The sequence below is a fragment of the Ochotona princeps genome, chromosome 10 (genome assembly GCF_030435755.1).
Source record: "Ochotona princeps isolate mOchPri1 chromosome 10, mOchPri1.hap1, whole genome shotgun sequence".
Taxonomy (NCBI): Eukaryota; Metazoa; Chordata; class Mammalia; order Lagomorpha; family Ochotonidae; genus Ochotona; species Ochotona princeps.
In genome coordinates, this window is record NC_080841.1 from 16,065,728 (window position 1) to 16,086,435 (window position 20,708).

At 55.4% G+C, this 20,708-nt stretch overlaps 1 protein-coding gene across 4 annotated transcripts; it reads right to left on the reverse strand.

The window, feature by feature from the left end:
- Positions 1-672: 672 nt before the first annotated feature.
- On the reverse strand, positions 673-16,514 carry NUAK2 (NUAK family kinase 2). 4 transcript variants are annotated; one of them, XM_058669084.1, is made up of 8 exons: positions 15,887-16,514; positions 8,095-8,211; positions 5,625-5,776; positions 5,381-5,446; positions 3,427-3,546; positions 2,914-3,046; positions 1,915-2,490; positions 673-987 (listed from the first exon to the last, which is right to left on the reverse strand). In XM_058669084.1, exons 1-8 carry the CDS (start codon positions 16,254-16,256, stop codon positions 857-859), a joined length of 1,665 nt encoding a protein of 554 aa, XP_058525067.1. In that variant the 5' UTR covers positions 16,257-16,514; the 3' UTR covers positions 673-856. The 4 variants fall into 4 exon arrangements, with proteins under 4 accessions (XP_058525067.1, XP_058525065.1, XP_058525066.1 ...); XM_058669082.1 differs by having other exon boundaries at positions 1,822-2,490; XM_058669083.1 differs by having other exon boundaries at positions 673-983; positions 1,818-2,490.
- Positions 16,515-20,708: the final 4,194 nt, after the last annotated feature.

Here is a 20,708-nt window from a genome sequence, read left to right on the forward strand (position 1 = left end):
GGCTGCCAGGCACTGGAGGAAAAGGGGATTTCTTTGGAGGGTGAAAATAAAAGCAAGGAGAGAAGGGCTAGGCCCCCAAACAGATGGGGGAGGGAGCGGGAGAAGCAGCTGAGGAGGGCGGGGCAGGGCTGGACAGTTTGTGGGATCTGATTGTCCCTTTAGAGTCCTTGGCTGGGAGCACAGCTTGGCAGGACTGTCCCCACAGTATAGCACTTGCTGAGGTAGGTGTTGATAGGGATTTGGGGGTCCTGGTCACCTCAGAGCTGGGGGCTTTTATTCTGAACAGGCAAGCCTCTCTGTTTCCCATCAGGCAGCCTTGGGTGGGGGGGATGCATGTTAGAGAGGGCTTACAGGTCTGTGCCCCCAGGGCGCCCAAAGAGAACAAGGCAGGCTGCTTGCCAATCACTTTTCTGGTTTTGATGGAGTGGTTCTTTAGGGAGTGAGTCCATTGGATAGACAGTCAAGGAAGGTGAATCAGAGACGCACCTTCACCCCAACACACTGCCGCAGATCCCTGGAGTGATGCACAGCAGCTCCCCGCTCCCTACCCTTCTGATCAGGGGGAATCATTGCAAAACTCTCCCTCTGGACACAAAGATCTGATGTCATTGAGGACTTTCCCCTGGGGCCGCAGCAGTCACAAGATCAAAACCGGCAAGATTCGTTTTTTTTTTTGTTTTTTTTGTTTTTTTTTTTTTACAAAATAGAGCTGAGAACCTAAAAATAAATAACAAAAACATTCCCGGTTATGAAAGCCCAGAGTTGCATCCATCCACAGTCTGGATTTCAGGAGCAGCTTAGAGGCAGAGTCCTGAGTCTCTGAGGTCCAAGGCGGGGTGGCCTCCCCGAGATGAGATCAGCACAGCAGCGGGAGCCTGGCCAGGCCCTGGAGGTCCGTAGCAGCCACGCCAGGGGGTTCAGGCCAGGTTTGGAGGAGGGGAAAGGGGACAGAGGTGTGCAGGAGACAGGCACTGGGCTCCTCCCTTTCTGCTGGGACAAATAAGGAAGGTTACTCCAGGCCATCCCCAGGAAGTCCTAGGGGACATCAGAGGTAACATTCTAATTCTAGTGGCTGCCACTAGGGATTGGGGTGTGTGTGTGTGTTTTCAACTCCACGCTGGTGATGGAGCAGGGAAGAGGCTGCCCACAGTGGCCATCAAGGAAACCTTATTCAACATCAGTAACAGCTCAACCCCTCCGCCCTACCTCCCAACCAGTGCACAAAACCCAGACAATCGGAAGCCAGCCACGCAGGGCCATCCCCTTCTCTCTATAGGTTTTCTTATCAACATCTTGGGTCATAGGGCTGAAGATGTGTGGAACCCTGCCCACTGCTGTATCCAAGTGCAGCTTTGCCCGGGGCTCGGACACCGTCCCCCAGGGGTGCAGCCAGGTGCATCTTAAGAGCCTACCCAGGCTGGGGCAAGGTAAACACTCTTCCCCCTCAGCTGAGCTTGGAGCAGAGCCCCAGTGCCTGTCGGTAGGTCTGGGTCACCTCCTGGCAGCCTGTCAGGGAGAAGCAGCTGACCCCCTGGGGGTCCTGCCGCCAGCGCCTCAGGCAGCTGCCAGGGACTCTGGCGGGGGGCTCATCCATCCCAGAGAGGTTGTCCACTGACACACAGCCCCGCAGCGGGGGCTCTGGGAGTCGCTCAGGCAGGTCCAGCTGGTCAAAGGACTCAGAGGACAGGATGCTGTCCTCGCTAGCGGCTCCCGAGGGGGGACGGCTGGCCCGGGGGGACGGGACACATGGGGAGGCCAGATGGTCCAAGGAGCCAAAGGTGGTAGGGGCTGTGCACTCCAGAGCCCCACGTGAGAACTTGCCGTTGAGTTTGAGAATGCCCTTGGGGTGCGGCAGTCCCGAGGAAGTTTGAGGGGGTTTCGGCTCCAGGGGATTGTTGCTCACAAACACTTCACCTGCGTCCAAGAGCTCCCCTGAATCGCTAGGCTCTGGGGACGAGTAGTAGCCAGATTCGCGCTGTGGTGGCTTTTTGAGGATGCCTTTTTTGGGGAGCATGGGCACGGGCTGCGCAGGGTGGCCAGGGGCCAGGCTGGGCTCCTGAGGGTGGCTGGAGCCTGACAGCTTCTTCTTGAGATTGCTCTTGCCAAGCCTAGGGGAGGTGTCTCCGGCGGGGAGGCCTTGGCGTGCCTGGGCCACATCGTGCTCCTTGCGGGACTTCTTGAGTGAATGCTGGCGCTCCAGGTTGGGGCACTGGCTCCCCGACGACCCCGATCCCGGCACGTGCTGCTTGAAGAAACTGCACACCTTGGCTCCGTTCTCCAGGAGGGGTCGGGAGGAGCGCCGGAACCAGTCAGCCACTGAGGTGGCACGGGCAGAGTCGCTGCTGGGATGTCCACCGTCATGCACAGCATCCAGCTCCCCAACACGGGTGGCATAGCCCCAGTTGACCCACCAATGACTGGCTACGTCCTCCAGGGTGGCCCGGCGAGTGGGGTTCACCATCAGCAGCCACCGGATCAGGCCGCAGGCATCTGGAAGACAAGAGGGCCAAGGCGTCAGCTTGCAGAACAGAGTGGGGCTGTGGGGACCGACTGGCCTCTGTTGCTGCCTGAGTCACACACGGTCACCTCCACCCAGGGCTTCCTAGTCCAGGGTTCCTGGGATGACTCTGCCATCCTCTCTCTACCCCATGACCCCTTTGTTCTCCTCCTCTCCACTAAAGATTCTTTCCATCCTTTCCTTCTGAATTATACAGGAAACGAGCCAACTATAGCAAGGAGGATCTAAGCTAGACTCTAGGAAACACTTTCCAAACACAGTCAACCATGGTACAGAAGGCAATGGAGGGGACCTGCTCCCTGCAGTCTCTGTGGGCTGCATGAGACCACTGCCCCCTATACTTTCTGGTGCCACTGTTGAACTTGTACCCAGGCCTGGCTGGGATCACCCCTCACCAGAAGGCTTTGCAGGTTCCCGATAGGCGCCATCGCTGATCTGCTTCACCAGCGTCTTGTGGTCCTGCCCATCGAAGGGCATGGTGCCGTGTACCAGGATGTAGAGGAGGACGCCCAGGGACCAGCTGTCCACCTGTGGGAGGGACAGAGGCTCAGCGAGGGTGCTGGTGTCACACACTCAACACCACCCACATGGCAGAAGGGACGCACTAGGACCTGGGGCTCGTCATCCCTCTCGAACCTGAGCCAGAGGGATCCTGAGGCTTTGGGGGAGAGGTCGTCTGTCACCTTCTATTCCCAACTAGAGTGGGGGAGGAGCAAAGATGCAGATACGTGCTGAGAGCCTTAGTTTTGGTGCTAGTTTGGCCTCCTCTGCATGTCTGAGCAAAGGCTTGCCTGGCAAGCGGCTGCCTTTGAGAGGACTGAGGTATAGGCAGAAAGTGAACCGGTCCATGTGAGGTCACAGTGGATGACTAGGGCGGCCTGACATGGGTGGAGGGGGCCTGCACTGACCTCGGGGCCCGTGTAGGGCCTGCCGTTGATGATCTCAGGCGAGGCATACAGCGGGCTCCCACAGAACGTCTGCAGGAACTTGCCTTGGTGGTAGAGGTTGGAGAGACCAAAGTCGGCGATCTGTGGGGTAGGGTCAGACATGGACATGGTCAGGCCTGAGTGGTCCTGCAGCTCTTGGCTCAGCCTTGAATGGAGCTGGGCAGGGGGCACCCAGACCCCATCCATAAGGAAATAGCCCCCCAGGACCCCACCCCAAGGTGGGCATCACTCACATAGCCCTGGAAAGAAAGAGCCTCAAAGGGGCACCTGGACAATAGTGTGGGGACTTCTGGAGCTGTGAGGGCCTGGATTCCTTTGCTCAGCTGTCATCTATCTACCCCAGAGTGCTCCCCCTGCCCCTGCATGTCCTCCCTATCATGCAACCCCCTCCCCCCGACCGGGATCCTTCCATTGGCGTGGATCTCCTTACCCTGGGAAGTCCTAGGTTCCCGCTGCTGTCCTGAGCCCCCAAAGCCAGACTGTTCACACTCACTCCCCTCCCCACGCTGCTCTCCCTCCCGCTCTACCTCTCCTGTGAGACCCCATGAGACTGTGGGTAAGCCCGATGACAAACGGGGGAAGGAGAGAGCCACATGCCAATACAGAGGCCCTCAGAAGCAAGCCTGAAAGAACCACGCTTGAGGTGCCTTCACAGAAAAGAGCTCAAATCTTGGTCCACGCCTGGCTGGGACATGGCAGAAGTGGCCTGGGGCGGCGGGGAGCGGGGGTGGTAGAGGTGAGTGGGTGGTTCAGCCCAGTCTAATTAAGCAGAGACAACCGTGAGGCCAAAACAAAGAACAGAGCTGTGGATGTAGCCCAGGCAAAGACACCTGCTCATGGCTCACTCTGAGCCAGATGTAGAGGGCTTGAGGAACCCCAAAGCTGTGCTCTGGCTCCCTGAGAGGGACCCCTTCCCGTGTGTCCTGAGACAGTGGCTGGAGGCTGTCTCATGACCCTACTGCTCATCACTGCCCCGCCCTACTTGAGGACCTCGGGTTCCCCGGGGTGGAGAGGTGTTTGTGAAACTCAGGCTCCCTCCTTTATAGCTTTATTGCTGCTACTCCAGCAGTGAGCAGGCAAAGGCCATAAGGAGGTGCATGATGGCTGTAGCGAGGAAAGTTCGAGTCTATTTGTGTTATGGGAAGTTTATGGCTCCTGTCACCCTCCCGCTGCTCAGCATCAAAGTGAGCCCCACCTGCTCCGGGAACGGGCTGGGTCAGGTCAGTGAACTCGGTGCCAGGGCTCTTCAGGGCACAGGTCAAGCACCATGAAAAAAAAAACTAAGTCCTGGATCCAGGAGGACTCTGAGGGGCACCTGAGGGCAGTCACCCCCAGATGTCCGCAGGGCTGACCTCCCGGGCCTGAGCCAGCTCCTGACATCTCCCTTTTCCCATCAATACGAATGTCTGCTGACTGAGCTCAATCTAACTGCTAAAACAGGGGAAGGCTGCGGCTGCACGAAGCAGGAAGCTGATGTTAGAGCACCTGTCCACGGGGAAAGGGTTACCCAGGTACATCAGACTGATGTGCGTGCGTGCAGATGTGCATGCACACGGTTGGTGGGGGTGGGGTCATCTCAAGCCATGCCCTTCTCCCGCTGGCCCCAAGGTCAGGAGCAAAAGCTGACCTGGGATCTAGACCTGCCAGCCTTGTGACATCAAAGCAACAAATATCTGGGCACTCAGAAACTTTGGTTCTATCTTGTCCAGCTCAGCCACTCAAAGCCCAGGGCCCTGAGCAAGTGTCACCCCTCATCTTGTACCCTCTGTTCTCCACCTGGCAAACAATCTGGGGAGAGCAGAAGATTGTGGAGGTCCCCGGTGGCACCCACGAAGCCTGATCCCCAGTTGGGAAATAGGGTAGAAAAGCCAGGGAGGCCTGGGGAAGTTTCTGGAAAGGAAGCAGTGAAGCTCACCTTGATGTTCCCATTGGCATCTAAGAGAATGTTCTCCAGCTTGAGATCCCGGTGGACCACCCCATTCTGGAAGAGGCAGAGAGTACAGTCAGGGGCAGATCAGCTGGGAAGGGATGGGGAAGAGGGGTCCACACAAGGCGCTGAATGGGCCTGGGATGCCCAGGGTGCAAGAAATCCCAGGTCCTTCCTCCCACCCCAGGTTCCGCACATTGGGGCACATGGCCATGGGCGGTCGGGTGTTTACCTGATGGCAGTAGTGCACGGCAGAGACGATCTGCCGGAAGAAGTGGCGGGCATCCCGCTCGCTGAGCCGCTGCCGCTCACTGATATAATCGTACAGGTCGCCCCGGCTGGCGTACTCCATGACAATCACGATCTTGCTGCTGTTCTCGAACACTGGGTAGAGCAAGGCAGGGCTTATTAGGCCCTCTTGGGGCATGCTGCACCCCACCGGACACAGACTGGACAGGCCCTCCCCATCCAGGGCTTGTCTACAGGGCAGAGAATAAGGGAGAGGGTGGAGCTTGGGGCTCCTGGCATGGTCCAGGCCCACCTTCTCCCTAGACAGTCAGGCTATGAGGTTCTGACTGCAGTCACCCACGGGAGAGCAAAAGGCCAGGTTCTTTGGTTCAGAATGGTAGAGTTTTCCCTCACTGTGACTTTGGACAAATCTCTTCCAGATGCATCAGTAAGAAGGCAGTTTCACTGGGTGGGCTGGGACAAACGACTCAACTCCTGGGCTTCAGTGTCTTCCTTGGAAACAGGGGGCAGTAATAATGGCAAGTGCACAGGGCCAGGATTAGAAACAGATAAAAACTCAGTTGAGCTCTGGGGTGGGCTGAGCCTGCTGGTGTAGAAGCTGACCCATAGGCAGGTGTTTATTGTCATCATCATGGTCCTCATGCATATGTTTTGCAAAATAATGCCGATAATCACGTGTGCCTTAAAGCTCAAAAGACATGGCCTGGAAGTGGACTGTGAACCATACAGTGCCATGGAGTTTCCAGGCCACACGTACAGATGCAATCAATTCGCACTCAGTAATTAGAAGTTGGGTTGGGCTCCTGGCAGCCAGCCCACCACCCTGGCCCATCTCCACATGCAGGAGAGGCCTTCTTGCCATTTCTGGCCTTGTCCTGGCTGTTAGTCTCCTGAAAGCCCAAAGAACAACTGATTCACCAAACTGGCCCTTCCACTGGGTGGTGTGTCAGAACTTGTGTGTCCCTGACATCTCATCTTTGTGCCAAACGGGTCCTATGAGTTTGGCTTGCTCAGCCAGCCCCAGGGCCGTGGCTGTCCAACTTCTGGGTAGGAGCTGAGAGAGAAGTCTTTCCCCTTAAAAGTAGTCTCAGCTCTCAGGAACCTGGCCACAAGGCCTGTGCTTCTCACGTAGGTCTTGACCCATGGTGGTCCTGTTTCCTAAGGATGCCTTGCTAAGACCCCAGCCCTGTGGTTCTGGATGTTACTGCAGGAAGTACATGCAACCTTTGTGCCATGAAATTGGGGGTCCCAAGCCAACCAGAGTACAACAGGGAGAGCAGTTAGATTAGAGGCACCTTGCTCCAGCCCACAGCCCTGTGGTCTTCAGGAGAATGGGATGCATTTGGGGGACCCCCTCTAGACACACAGTGGCTAACTCTGGGGTGCAAACAAAGTTCAGAGCTCTGTTCCCAGACCCAGCCGGAATGTGGGGGAGCCTCCACAGACACACACGTGCACATATACACAAACACACAACCTTGAGCCCAGCCTGGCTTCACCGAGACTTTATTATCTGCCCACTCTCCCCCGAGGAAAGTCCACAAATACAATTAGCCTTCTCAGCTACTTGTTGGACTCCTCCCAAAATGCACTCAGGCCATAGAGCCATGCCAGCGGCTCTGCCCTTAGTCCTCCTACGAACAGAATCTGGGGGTGGACACCTCTTTATTCAGCCTCTCCAGGAATAGTCAGACAGAGTGCAAAGCTACAGCCCCCTCCCTGCCCCGCTGCTTGACTTAACCCAGTGTTTCCCAGCTAACCGCTGTTAGGTAAAGGCTGGGTGCAGACAGGTATGTGTGGGTGCGCCCCCTCTCCCCCTCATCACCCTCTCTCACTCACTTTGTTGTCTGGGCCACAGGGAAGAGGACAGCTGGAGCAGTGAGACTGGCACTGGTATCAGAGAGGAGGGACTGAGGGAGATACACTGGGGCTGAGGGAGACGTACAGGGGTAGGAGCCAGTCTCGTGGCAGGAATGACTCAGAAGGCAGGTTGGATCCTGAAGGCCTGGCTCCTGGGATGTACTAAGAAGAGCACCCACATGCCCAAGACAGATGCAGAGGCCCTGGACAGCTCAGGATCTCACTGGATCAGAGGGTTGGGGGACTAATGTCCAAATAGGGTACAGTCCTCTGGGTACTTCCCCACACAGAGTGCTCCACTCAGTGATATTACGCAGTTTGACCCCTGCAACCACTCTCTGACGCAGATGGGATCCTGCCATTTTGTAAAGGAGGAAGCTGCTGGGCCACAAATGAGGAACCCAGGTCTAGACTCTTAAATTCAGTGAGTGGCTCAGGTCATGAAATGGGGTTTCAACTCCAGCTTTTACTCAGCTTCAAAGCCCTTGTTTTGCTTGTCTTTTGAGTAATCTGTTCTGACCCCTCCTACGCACGTACACACACACACACACACACACACACAGCCCCCAGCGGCAAACACCCCAGTACTGTACCTTCATGGATGGCGATGATGTGGGGGTGGTTCAGGGATGACATGATCTCTATCTCCCGCCGTATATGCATCAGATCTTGCTCGTCTTTGATTTTGTCTTTCCGGATGGACTTGATGGCTACCTGGGAATGGAGAGCATGGAGACTGAGGAGGAAGGTGGAACATGGAGAGGTGTCCTTGGGGACACATGGAGGTCCTTGCCCTGCGGTTACTGCAGAGGCCCCAGGACATCCCAGAGAAGTCACTTGGCCCTTTCCCAAGGTGAGTGGCCGAAGGTTGGAGAGGAAACCAGCCAAAGAGGTTGTCAGGACCACCATAGCCTTATTCAGCTGGACAAGGTGGGCAGCCGCCTGTGTTCACAAAGCTGACGCTTTCTGGTTTACAAAGCCATCAGTCTCACATACTTTGAGGAGAAGGCTGGGCCTTTTTCTCACTTGTCCTTCGACTGCACATTTGGTAACTTGGTTTATCTACCCAACGGGCTATTGCCCAGCCACAAGAAGGAATGAGGTTCTGACCCAAGCTCCAAAGTGGACAAACCTTGAAAACGCTATGCTTCATGACAGAGGCCACTCACAATAGGACAAATGCTGTATTATGCCACTCAGATGTGGTACCAAGAATAGGCAAATTACCCAGATGGAAAGTGGAACCAAGATGAGCTGGGGTGTGTGTGTGTGTTTGTGTCTGTGGCTGGGGGACTTCCTACTGAATGGACACATAGCTGTTTGCAACGATGGAAACATGGATATGGGTTTACAGCAGGTTTACAGCAGGAAACTATGAAAAAAAAAAAGCCAACACCAGTCTTTACAGTCCATGTAAAGCACCTCTCTGCTCCAGCAAAACCCATCCCAGCCTGGCTGGCTTGGTGGGTAAAAGTGAGACATGCCAGGGTGCAGCCCTCTGGCTGGCCCCCGCAGGAGAGTCAGGAAGGGAGGTGTCAGCGGAAGGAAATGGGGAAAGAACCTCACAGTTTTAGGTGTCAGCTCTGCTGCACCCCGCTCAGCAGCAGTGTGGGAAAGTGACAGGAGACAGTGACAGCAAGCAGGGCCGGGGGTGTGCCATGCAGGGGGCCAGTCTGTCCCCCACCCCAGTCTGAGAACTTCAGCTTCCTTGCCTGTGGAGTAAGCAGGTGCACTGGGATGTCCGAGGGGGCGTCCCTGCTCTGAGAACCCTCCCCATGAGCCGGGTGGGGGCGGGGTGTCCAAGCTAGGTCAATTCCTGGCAGGTCCTGCGCAAGGGAGCAGCGCTAAACACCAGGCTTCCTCTGTGTGCGCTGGAGCCGCAGGCGGAAACCCGCTCCAGCCCGGGTTTCTCAGGAGGCTGGACTCACGGGGACCCAGAAGAAAGGAAAGTCTGACTCGGAGCAGCCTCTAATCCTCCTTTCACAGGGCTCCGGAGCAGACAATGGCTTCCGCCCGCGCATCGCACAGGAATGCGGAACAGCCCTAATCCCGACACCGGAGCAGCGCACAAAGCCCGGGGCCGTCACCTCGGCAACGCCGGGGATGGCGGGCCCCGCGCCCGGCGCCCTCCGCCCCGGAGCTGTGGCTGCCGGGAAAGAGGGAGGCCCGGCTCGCTGCACTCCGGGAGCCGGGCTGCGAGGACAATGGCCGGTGGGAGGGATGGTCACAATGGAGCCTCGCCTCCTGAGGGGCCCCAGCGGCAGCTGCAGGGGACAGAACTGGCCCCCCTCCTTTGCTCCCAGCAGGCTTCTCTCCCCAGCTAGCTAGGCAGGGAAAATCCCCGGGCTGGGAAAGGGGCATGGGGTGAGGTGTGGAGGGTAAAGGGCTTTTTGGATGCTCTGTTTCTTCATGTGCTGCCAACTATCACTCCCACGGCCCTTTCCTTACCACTTTCTCTTGTTAAAGGAGATGTTTATGGAACTAGTTTCTTTCCCTCTAAAAATCTTTGTTTCTGAAACCAGACAATGTGTAAGGTGTTGGAAGCTATTTGGAGACAAAGGGCCATGAAATGGATACGGATGGGTAGCCACTCATTCATAAACACAAATTCCATTGGACAATCACAAATATTTTAGGGGATGGGCATTGTGATGCAGCACACCCCGGGAGGCAGTGAATAATGATGTCTCAAGCGGTCTGGATGGAGCTCCTGGCTCCTGGCTTTGGGCCTGGCCCAGCTCCAGCTGTTATAATCATTTAGGAAGGGAGCCAGCAGAAGGAAAATCTCTCTCCTTGTCACTTTCTCACCTTTCTTTCTGTCACTCTGCCTTTCAACTAAATAACTAGAGAGCTTATGATGTGTCCATATGCAAAACTAGGCACATCTTGGATGTATACTTGCATACACACAAACACATAATGGGAGACAGGGCTCTGAAGACAAAGGAGATGGATCTCCAGAAAGGAAGGGGCTTCTGGTGTGACAGAAGGAGCCTGCCTGGGTAGGGGTGCACATGTAGAACTCTCAGATCCACCTCTTCTGAAACAGAAGCCTGTGGTTCTAAATCAGAATTGCTAACCTTCTGTGAGCACTTCATCCACCCACAAGCTTGTATTGTGACCTCAGGGGCAGGTGAGGGACCGCCCCTGCCTCCGTCCTAATAGGTCCATTTGGTCCCAGGAGGCCACAGCAGGAAGGAAACAGGTTATGTCATCGGGCCTCCACCAGTCCCCGCAGAGCCAATGACTGATAGACACGAAGAGGGATGGGCTGTTGGGCTGCTGGAGGTGCGCCTCTGCTCTCTGACCCATCCCAGCCCCACGGGCAGGCCTCTCGCTGGTTGCCGGCTCAGCCTGTCAAGCTAAATTAGATACACTACTGGCTCAGGTCTGGACAGAACTCGGCATACAGAAAGTGCTCAAACAACTGACCAGTGGCCAGAGGTCACAAATAAATATTTGTTGATTGAGTTACTGGGCTAATCTTTGATTGACAGCAATGGAGCCCAGATACGATTTTCCTCCCCTTGTTCTGGGCCCTGGGTGGAACTGACCTTTGAGGACCTTTGTTCTCATCTGCAAGGTAGCCAGGAATAAAAACAATCTGATGGAAGCCAAAGAGGGCAACAGTGGCTGCATGGGTTACCCAAAGCAGAAGAGCTACGTGCCAGGTCTGTCTTTATATACTTATTAATATCGCCCTTTCTCCTCGCCCAAGTATCCTAGAGTATACAATGAATGATGTGGCCACCTGACTTAGACTGGGAAGGAAAATGAGGCCCATAGACACTTGACCAGCGGCATGGGCCTCGGGAGCCCATAAATTCTGATTTGCCCCAAACCATGCAACTTAAGACAAGTCCCTTAACCCATCTGGCTACTAGAACTGGCTGGTTTTAATCCTCATCTGACAAGTGAAAGGATCTTCTTAACTCTCCAAACACCTGCTGATGTCTACTGTGGGCTTGGCACCATGCTCGGAGCCGGGGAGTCAGTCCCCGCAATCCAAGCCCTCAGTCCCATGGCCTGGGCTGACAGTGAAGCCACTTCCAGTCCAATGTGAGCCATGTGGCAGGTAGGATCCTTGCTGCTGAGGGTCCCCAGAGGCTCTGACCAGAGCTTTCTTCTGCTTGGAGAGGCTGGGAAGATCAGCTCTGTGAGAAAATTGTGTCAGACTTCAGCGGGGTAGTGAAGCTTGCCAAGTTAAGGCAGTGGGCTCTGCAGGGTCTACAAGGGTGTTCCAGGCAGGAAGAAAGGTTGCAGTTAAGAAAGGATTTCCAAGCTCCCTCAGAACTCCAGTGACTTTGTTCAGCATCTTCAGAAACGCGCCACCTGGGAGCAGGCCTTGTGGCACAGCAGGTGTACAATTGCGATGCCAGCATCTCATGGCAGAGATGGAGTCACAGGGTGGGGTCCCAGCTTGCTGCACTTTCGATCCAGTCCCCTGCTAATGATCCTGGGAAGTGGGAGATGGGCTACATGCTTGGGCTGCTATCATCCATGTGGGAGACCTGGATGGAGTTCTAGGCTCCTGGCTTCAGCCTGGCCCAGGCCTGGCTGTTACAGTGATCATTTGGGGAGTGAATCAGCAGATGGGAGAAGATGATGATCCAGGTGCCAGGAGAGAGGGTGTGAACTGGTCATGGCTGGTCATAGCTGTTGCCTGGAGCTGGAGTCAACAATTTTGACTCCTCTCTTGCTTTTCACAGAGCAGCTGCTGTCTGGGAAGTGGGGCAAGGAACTGGAAGATGACCCACTTAGATAGTGGAGGAGAGGCTAGGACAGGTTGGCCTAGGCTGGGCAAAGTGGAGATGGGCCTGGGGGTGGCTCATCACTCCGTTAGATCTGCCAGAGAACAGAACAAGAGGAGCACCTGAGCCTTGTTCCCCAAGCCCCACAGGGTACCGCCCCCACCCCTACTCTCCAGCCCACTCTGCCAGTTCTCCAGGCGAGAGCTTCCTGCCCAGCCCTCTTGTGTGGTTTGGCTGGAGCCCAAGGACAAGAGTTGCCTGCAGCCTCCCTCCTTGGTGCTGAGCAGGCAGGTGCAGGAGGAGCTGGGAGGGCAGGGTCCTGCCCAGCAAGTTGTTGGGCAGCTGGCCGGGTGGGAGCCCTTCTTTGGAACTGGAGGAGCCTAAGCAATGCAGAGGCCGGGGCGATTTGGCTTTAGGGAGCTGAACACCAACCACTTGCATTCTTTGGGCAAGACAGTCCCAGGTGGCAGGTGCTGGGGAAGGAGGGGTCCCAGGAAAGGGAGGGGAGAGCTGAGGCAGGAACACTCAGTTAATAAAGATTAAACGTGTTGGATTACCTTTAATCCCGGGGAAAAGCCCAGCAAGTAGGAATCACTATCATGCCCATTTTTCAGATGAGGAGACTGAGGCAGAGAGGCAACAGGGCTGAGAAGCACCACGGCTACCAGTTGAACCCTGAGCTTCCTAGATAGGCGTGATTGAAAAGTCACCTGGGGGCCTGGCGGCATGGCCTAGCGGCTAAAGTCCTCGCCTTGAACGTGGGCTCTAATCCCAGCAGCTCCACTTCCCATCCAGCTCCCTGCTTGTGGCCTGGGAAAGCAGTCGAGGATGGCCCAAAGCCTTGGGACCCTGCACCCGTGTGGGAGACCCAGAAGGAAGCTCCAGGATCCTGGATTTGGATCGGTGCAGCACCAGCCATTGCGGTCACTTGGGGAGTCAACCATTGGATGGAAGATCTTCCCCTCCGTCTCTCCTCCTCTCTGTATATCTGACTTTATAATAAAAAATAAATCTTTTTTTTTAAAGCCACTTGGATTGTGTAATTCCGCTACCCAGGATCCCTCGCTGCAGCCAATGTGTGTGTGGAGGGCAGAGGGAGGTTCCCTATGCCTCTTCCCACCCCACAGCATTGCCTGGAGCACTGGGAAAGGCAGTAGAAGCCGGTGGAATGACAGTGCACAATGAGACAAGCCCAGGCTCATCTCCAGCATAACCAATCCCCAGGCCTCAAGACTCAGCACTCAGTCACCCAGGGCCCGGATGGATGAGGCAGGCGTGCCGCTAACTAGACACTGGACAAGCAAGGCACTGCCCCTCTCTCAGCCTCAGTTTCCCCACCCATCAGATTGTCTCAGTCATGTTCCAGCCCTTGGAGACAGATTGGTCAATTCCCCAGGCAACAGGTAAACATGCCCTTATAGTACTTCTGGGTGGTGAAACGTCACGCAGCTCGTCCCAGAGGACGTTCCTGTAGGCTGGCCTCTGTTGTTCTGGGGCCCGGGCACGTGTTTTTGTCTTTAGGGGAGGTGAACTGAGAGAACCACAGGAGGAAATGTCATTTGGATGCCAGGACTATATCCAATATCCAGACCAAATATTTGTGTTTCCTTTGATGCCCTTCTGGAGCAGCCATTAGAGGCCTGTCCAGCTGCTCCTCCCTCCCTCTGGACGCTCCCATCTGGGGCCTGGTAACCCCATCAAGGCACGGTGAGAGTGGCAGATGTGCTAGAAAGCGAGAGAGACCCCCTGGGCTAGGGAGTCATGTAGGCTGTGCTCCGGGTACAGCCCCCACGCATTTGGGAGGACATCTCTTAGGGGGTGGCTGCCATGTCCCCCCTTCCCCTCTCCCCCAGCAGTGTACCCTGAGGTCCCAGGTGCGTCTGCTCAGGGAGGACAGTCAGGAGGGCTGGGTTGGGGAGGGGGAGCCACAGTACAGCAGGAGAAGAGGGAGATCCTGTGTGAGTTCCCAGTGGCAGTACTGGGTAGCTTGTGTGGCAGGAAGGTTCAGGGGAAGTCTCAAGGCCACCAGATCTTGGCTCCCTACGCACAGCAGGAGGCAGGAGGAGACCAGGAGCTTCTTCTGAATTCTCTGGTCTGATGTAATAAGAGCTGGAATCTCGCCTGGAGCTACTGAGGTGTGACAATGGAAAGTTGGTCTCTTTCACTCTCAAAATTGAACTCCTCTCGGTATCACACACAAAGGGGCACATGTACACACACACACACACACACACACACACACACACACACACGTCATGGGAGGGGAGGGACTTCTCAATGTGGACCTCAGTTTTTTAGTTTCTGGGCCCCTCAGTGCCCTGCACCCGGTCTCATCCCAGGACCCAACAAGGAGCATCAGATACTCTTTGCCAGCTAAGCTCCTGACAAAACCTGGGCCTAGCAGTTTGGGCAGGGCAGCCTCTCTGGGCCCTCACATGTTACAGAAAGAGAAAGAGAAGGAGAACCAGGAAGTAGGGGATTGCCCAAGAGCTGTAACCTGGCAGCAGGCAGCTGGGGACTGTGCCAGGCGTTAACAGGGAAAACAGACTCGGCCCTATTGATCCAGAATCCACCCCTTGCTCCAACATTACCTCCCTTCACCAATGAAACGACTTCTTGAGTTTCAAACTGGCTACTGGCTGCGAGAGCAAACACAAGCTGAGCAGGCGGCCGCTGCCTTGGCCAACGCAGCCCACACACACGCACACACACTCGTTTGGGCCCTAAAGCACCTGCTCCACAAGGTTTGCTAAAATACAAGCGATCCTGCCCCATCTGCAGCTTAGAAGAAATTGCACTGGGTGTGGGGAGGAGTATTTTAAATGCAGATCCCAGGTGACCCCAAGCACAAGATGCTAGTTGGAGGGTGCCTGGTCCCCATGGCCAGCAAGTGTTTGGGAAATCTGCCTTCTTGGCAGGGCCAGCCTTTTGAGACTTACATGCAAATTCTCTGAGTAAGTTCTACAGCTCAGTGAGCTTGGGTTTGCGTTCCTAATTTACTTAGCTTTCCCAGCAGCCTGAGGGGAAGGCTGTGTATGCTGTTTTTGAAGGGGAAACCGAAAATACAGAGATGAGGAAATTTCTCAGGGACACAGAAATTACCATGACTACACACACACACACACACACACACCCCAAAGCAACAGATGCTTTCTGAAAAGGTCCTCCCAAACACACATGTTTTCTTATTTTTCCCAGGATCAAAAATCCAACCTAAAGAAATTGTCACTCAACCTCAGGGCCGCCCTGTGCGTACCCCCAACCCCCAGTGGCTGCGGGGTTACGGGGACTTGAGGGGATGAAGAGTGCCAAGCCTCATTCATTCAGGCTTTCTCTCACACACACCCTTTCCAAGCACCGGCTAAGAGCAGGCGCCTCCTTCTCCTTCTACTCCACCCTGTGGCTAGGTCCGCTCCAAGCCAAATCCAGCCCTCACTCCCATCCATCTTCCCCGAGGACCACGCGGTCTGGGATTTTGGAGTTTCCTGTTCACCCTGAGCTCTGTCCCCACCTATGATCGTGGGACACACAAAAGCGCACCATCTCCGCGGGATGAACTCGCATGCCTCCCACCCGCCTCCCGACCCCCGGCCCGCGCGCCCGCCAGCCTGCGCGCCGCGAGAGGAAGCCGCACTCACCAGCCGCCCCGAGCTCTCCCGCGCCTTCTTCACCTTCCCGTAGGTGCCCTTGCCCAGGGTCTCCAGGAACTCATAGCGGTGCCGCAGGTTGTGCTTGTGGTGGTGCCGTTTCACCGCCTGCTTCTTCATCAGGGGTTTGGGCGACTTGATGAGCCCGTCGGCCAGGGGCCGGGCGAGCTCCGCGGCCGAGAAGCCCGAGCCGAGCCTCCGGGTGAAGGCCAGCGACTCCATGGCGAGCAGGAGGCGAGCGAGGGCAGAGGAGGGCTCAGGCGGCTGTGTCGGGGAAGGTAGAGCCGGCGGCGCGTGTCCTGCAACCGGATCGCCGAGCCCACTGGCTGCCCCCGAGTACGCTGTAAAGCGCCGCATTCCAAGTTGTTATAAACTCTGCAAGCCTGGAGCTCTGGCCACTCCCAGCAGCGCACACTGGCCGGTCCGCGGGCGGCGCGTGACCAGGGCCGCCCTCATTGGTTTTGCCGGGCCCCGGCCCCGCCTCCTCCTCGTCTCGGCTTGTCTGGTTGAAAGTGTCAATGCAGACCTGGAGCCCCGTCCACCTGCCTCCCACCCCCGCTCGGAACAGAAGTGGGGACCAGAGGACCCCAGAGGTCTGTACCACTGAGGGTTCTTGGAACGGCCCTTGTCTCTGATTGGTCCAGTGAGAGCCACCTATTGTTCCATTGTGCTGTGATGTCGGTTGGCAAGGGGCAATGAAGTGTGTCTCCATCCGGAATCTGCTCCTCCCAAGTCGCCTGACCACTTTTGCGAGTCCACGACGGAGGAAGGGGTAGGGTGGGCTTGGTTGACTGGGACCGGTAGAATGGACTCCGATTTCAGCCAGGGGGGCATGCGATGGATGGAGAGCTGTCTGAGGGTCGGGGCCCACTCAGACCAGCTTGGGTTGAATCCCGTTACCTGGTAGTCGCTTCAGGTTCTTACCCTTTTATCCCAGCGTTGAGTGGCGCCCTCCAGAGGTGGTCGAATTTATAAGTGTGGGCAAGCCTAAAGGGAGAAACATTGCTTTGACAGTATTTGACACCGGTGTTATTTAACAGGCATCTCTAAATCTATGAATGTCTGATCCCCAAAGTCTTCATCCCTGTTATTTTGGAGAGCTGATTGTAAGTTTGGGCTGTTTTTTTTCTTTGTTTTATCTTTAAATTAAATTAATTTGTTTGAGAGACATAAAGAGAGTCCCTGCCTGCTGGCTCACTCTCCAAATGCCTTTAGTGGCTAAGATTGTGCTGAGCCATAGTCAGGTCTCCTGACAGGTGTGACAGGGGACTCCAGGGCTTTGGCCGTGATCTGCTGCCTCCTCGGCTGTGATCAGCAGGAAACTGGATCAGAAGTACAGCAACCAGGCCTTGTGGTCTGGGATTCAGGCCACATCCCATATCAGATGGTGACTTAACCCTCTGCACCATAACGCCCTCTCCTTAACCAGCATCTTAATGGCCATGCCAAATGTTCAAAATCCCTCTCTTGGGTGTTCATTTGAAGTGAAATAGCATGTCCTGAGGGCTTCCTCCTCCCTCTAAAAGGGAAGAAGGGGCATTTCCCGTTCAGCCTTTGTAATAATCTCATCACGCCCAAGGTCACACAGCTGATGAGAAACAGGTTCGGGGCAGGTGCTGTGGTGTATCAGGTTAAGCTGCCATCTGGGATGCCCGCATCCCATGTGGGACTGTCCATTCCAGTCCAACTCACTGGTAATGCACCCAGGAAGGCAGTGGGAGATGGGCCAGGTGCTTGAGACCCTGACATCCACATGAGAGACCCAGATGGAATTCCTGGTTCTGGCTCATATCTGGCTGCCAAGCCCTGACTGCTGTGGCTACCTGGAGAGCAACCCCGTGGATGGAAGATGTCCTTCTAAGGCTCTCTTCTCGCTCTGTCACTCTGCCTTTCAAGCCAATAGATTAAAAAAAATCAGAAAGTCAAATCTACAGAGAGAAGGAGAGACAGAAAGATCTTCCCTCTGCTGATTCGCTCCACAAATGGGCACCATGGCCAGAGCTGAGCTGATCCAGAGCCAGGAACCAGGAGTTTTTAATGGGTCTCCCACACGGGTGCAGGGTTCCAAGGCTTTGGGCTGTCCTCTGCTGCTTTCCCAGGCCACAAGTAGGGAGCTGGATGGGAAACAGAGGTGCTGGGACATTAACCACCACCCATAGGGAATCCTGGAGCTTGCAGGGGGAGAATTAGCCAATTGAATCTTCATGCTAAGCCCAATAAATAATTTTTTTAAAAAGGGGACTGGCAAAAGAGCCTAGTGGCTAAGGTCCTCTCCTTGCATGCACTGGGATCCCACATGGGATTTAATCCTGGCTGTTCCACTTTCCATCCAGCTCCCTGCTTATGGCCTGGGGAAGCTTTGGGACCCTGTATCTGAGTGTGAGGCCTGGACGAAGCTCCTGACTCCTGGCTTCAGATAGGTTCAGCACTAGCCATTGTGGCCCCTTGGGGAGTAAGCCAAGGGACAGAAAATCTTTCTTTCTGTCTCTCTTTCTCTCTGTAAATCTGACTTTTGAATAAAAATAATATAAACCTAAAGGGAAAAAAAAGGAAGAGCAGATCTGGACTCAGATCTAGTGTTCCTGGATTGGAAGTGGAGCCCTGTGAAGAGGAGCATGGAGGAGATGAAGCCTTTACCCTCTTCCCTGGGGAAAACCCAGCCCACAAACACAGAGGCACAGGGCCCCAGCTAGGACAGTGGCTGTGCTGGGCAGGTAGCCTTTGCCCCACACCCTGGGGGCTGCGTCTTCAGGGCCTCCTGAACGGCAAGGAGGAAGAGACGGCATGCTTTGCATTCTGTGTTTCCCACCTGCCCACTGTCCTACTCATCATCTAGTGTGAGCTGTGGTGTCCTTACCCCTCCACGCCCCACCCTGCCACGGAGGCCTCATCTTCTTTGTGCTCAACGAGGGACCTCCTCTCCCTTCCCCTAGTTTGGAAAGCCAGAGGAGGCCAGAGCTGGTTGGACCTTCTTTCCTCTGCCAGCCATCTCTCACTCTAACACACAGGTGAAGTTGTTTGGGATTATCTATGAGGACGGGATGAAGCCTAGCAGACTATACCCCCAACCTGCTGTTGGGATCTATGTCCATGTCGGAGGGACAGATTTTGACTCTGAAAAGAAAGCGTGGGTAATTTGCCATCTGCTGGATCAGCAGCTCCTGATAGCCACAATGACCAGGGCTGGGCCAGACTAAAGCTAGACCAGGTCAAAGCCAGGAGCCAGGAGCTGCTTCTGGGTCTCCCATTTGGGTGGCAAGGGCCCAAGCGTGTCAGCCATCTTTCCAAGGGATATTAGTAGGGAGCTGGATCAGAAGTGGGGCATTTGGGACAGGGACCAGCACACATACTGGTAGAAGTTTTACTCACTACACCACAGCGCTGGCCCCCAGCATGAATAATTTATTTATTTTTGGGGTTTCTTTTTAACACTTTTTAAATTTTTATTGGCAAGGCAGAGTTTTATATAGAGAAGGGATACAGAAATGTTTTCTAGCCACTGGTTTATTCCCCAAGTGGTTGCAATGGCCAGAGCCGAGCTGATCTGAAGCCAGGACCTAGGAGCTTCTTCCAGGTCTCCCACATGGGAGCAGGATTTCAAGGCTTTGGGCCATTCTTGACTGCTTTCCCAGGGAGCTGGATGGGAAGCAGAGCAGCCAGGACACATAGCAGCACCTATGTGGGATCCTAGGACTTGGAGGTGGAGCATTTGCCAATCGAGCCATTGCACCAAGCCCCAGCATGGATAATTTAAAAGCAAACGCAAGGCTCAACTTTCAATCCTCATGTGTGGCCTTTTGCTAGTCACTCCATTCATTCTACAAATGCTGGTGAGCATAGTAGGTCCTGGGGCCAGGGACATGATGGCAATAAGATGGACATGGTTTTTGCCCTCACAAAAGTCTCGGTCTCGCAAGAAAGAAGCAAGCTGGCCTCCAGAGGGGGAGAAGACCCCGCCCCGGGATGTGTAAGAGGAGGGAGCTCCGGGCCCAGATGAGTCAGGTGCTCAGGAGGGCCTCCTGCAGGTGGGGCTTTTAAAGCAGAGACGGGGGCAGTTCAGCAGCAGAGGTGGCATCTCCTCACCAGGAAGGCAAAGCACAAATGGAAGAGCCCACGATTCCTGCTCCAGCTCCACCCAGACTTTTCATGAGGGTCCCCAACACCTAGTGTACTTCCAGGTACCTACAAGCTGCTCAGATGTTTGTTAGACTGTAGCTGCCTCCCTTCATGACCAGCCACACCGAGGACAGATGTAGTCGGGTGGGGGGGGTCCAGTGCCTGCCACCTCTTGAACCACCCCAACCCCCCTTTCTGTATCCATCATGGCTTCTGCCTGAATCCCCATCTAGGGGTTGGCAAGCCATGAATGACCCCAGAGTGGAGAGGTCTCGCCTGTCCCAGCCCCATGGTACACCCTGGAGGCCCCTTGGGGTTAAAGGACAAGGCTGCAATGACTTGGCGTGGCTGTTGTCGGTTCATATAGGCAGTGAGCGGGACAGACAGGCAGGCCAGGAGCCGGAACAGCACGAGACGCTGAAACTCGACTCTCAAATTCCTCATGGGGGTGCTCTGGTCTGGGGTGGAGTGAATGTGTCTATTGGGGGGGGGGTGCTGGGTCTCAGGAAATGCCTGGCTCTTGTACTGAGATGCTATAGATGTGCTGGGACGCGTGGGCTGAGAGCTACTACATCCGGCCTGCGCCACCCACCAGGGCCTGGGGTGGGGGAAGCCTCTCCCCACCCCCAGGCTCAATTGCTCACTGGCTTCCGAATAGCTCTGTTCACAGAGCCTCCTGTGGGCTGTGCTGGG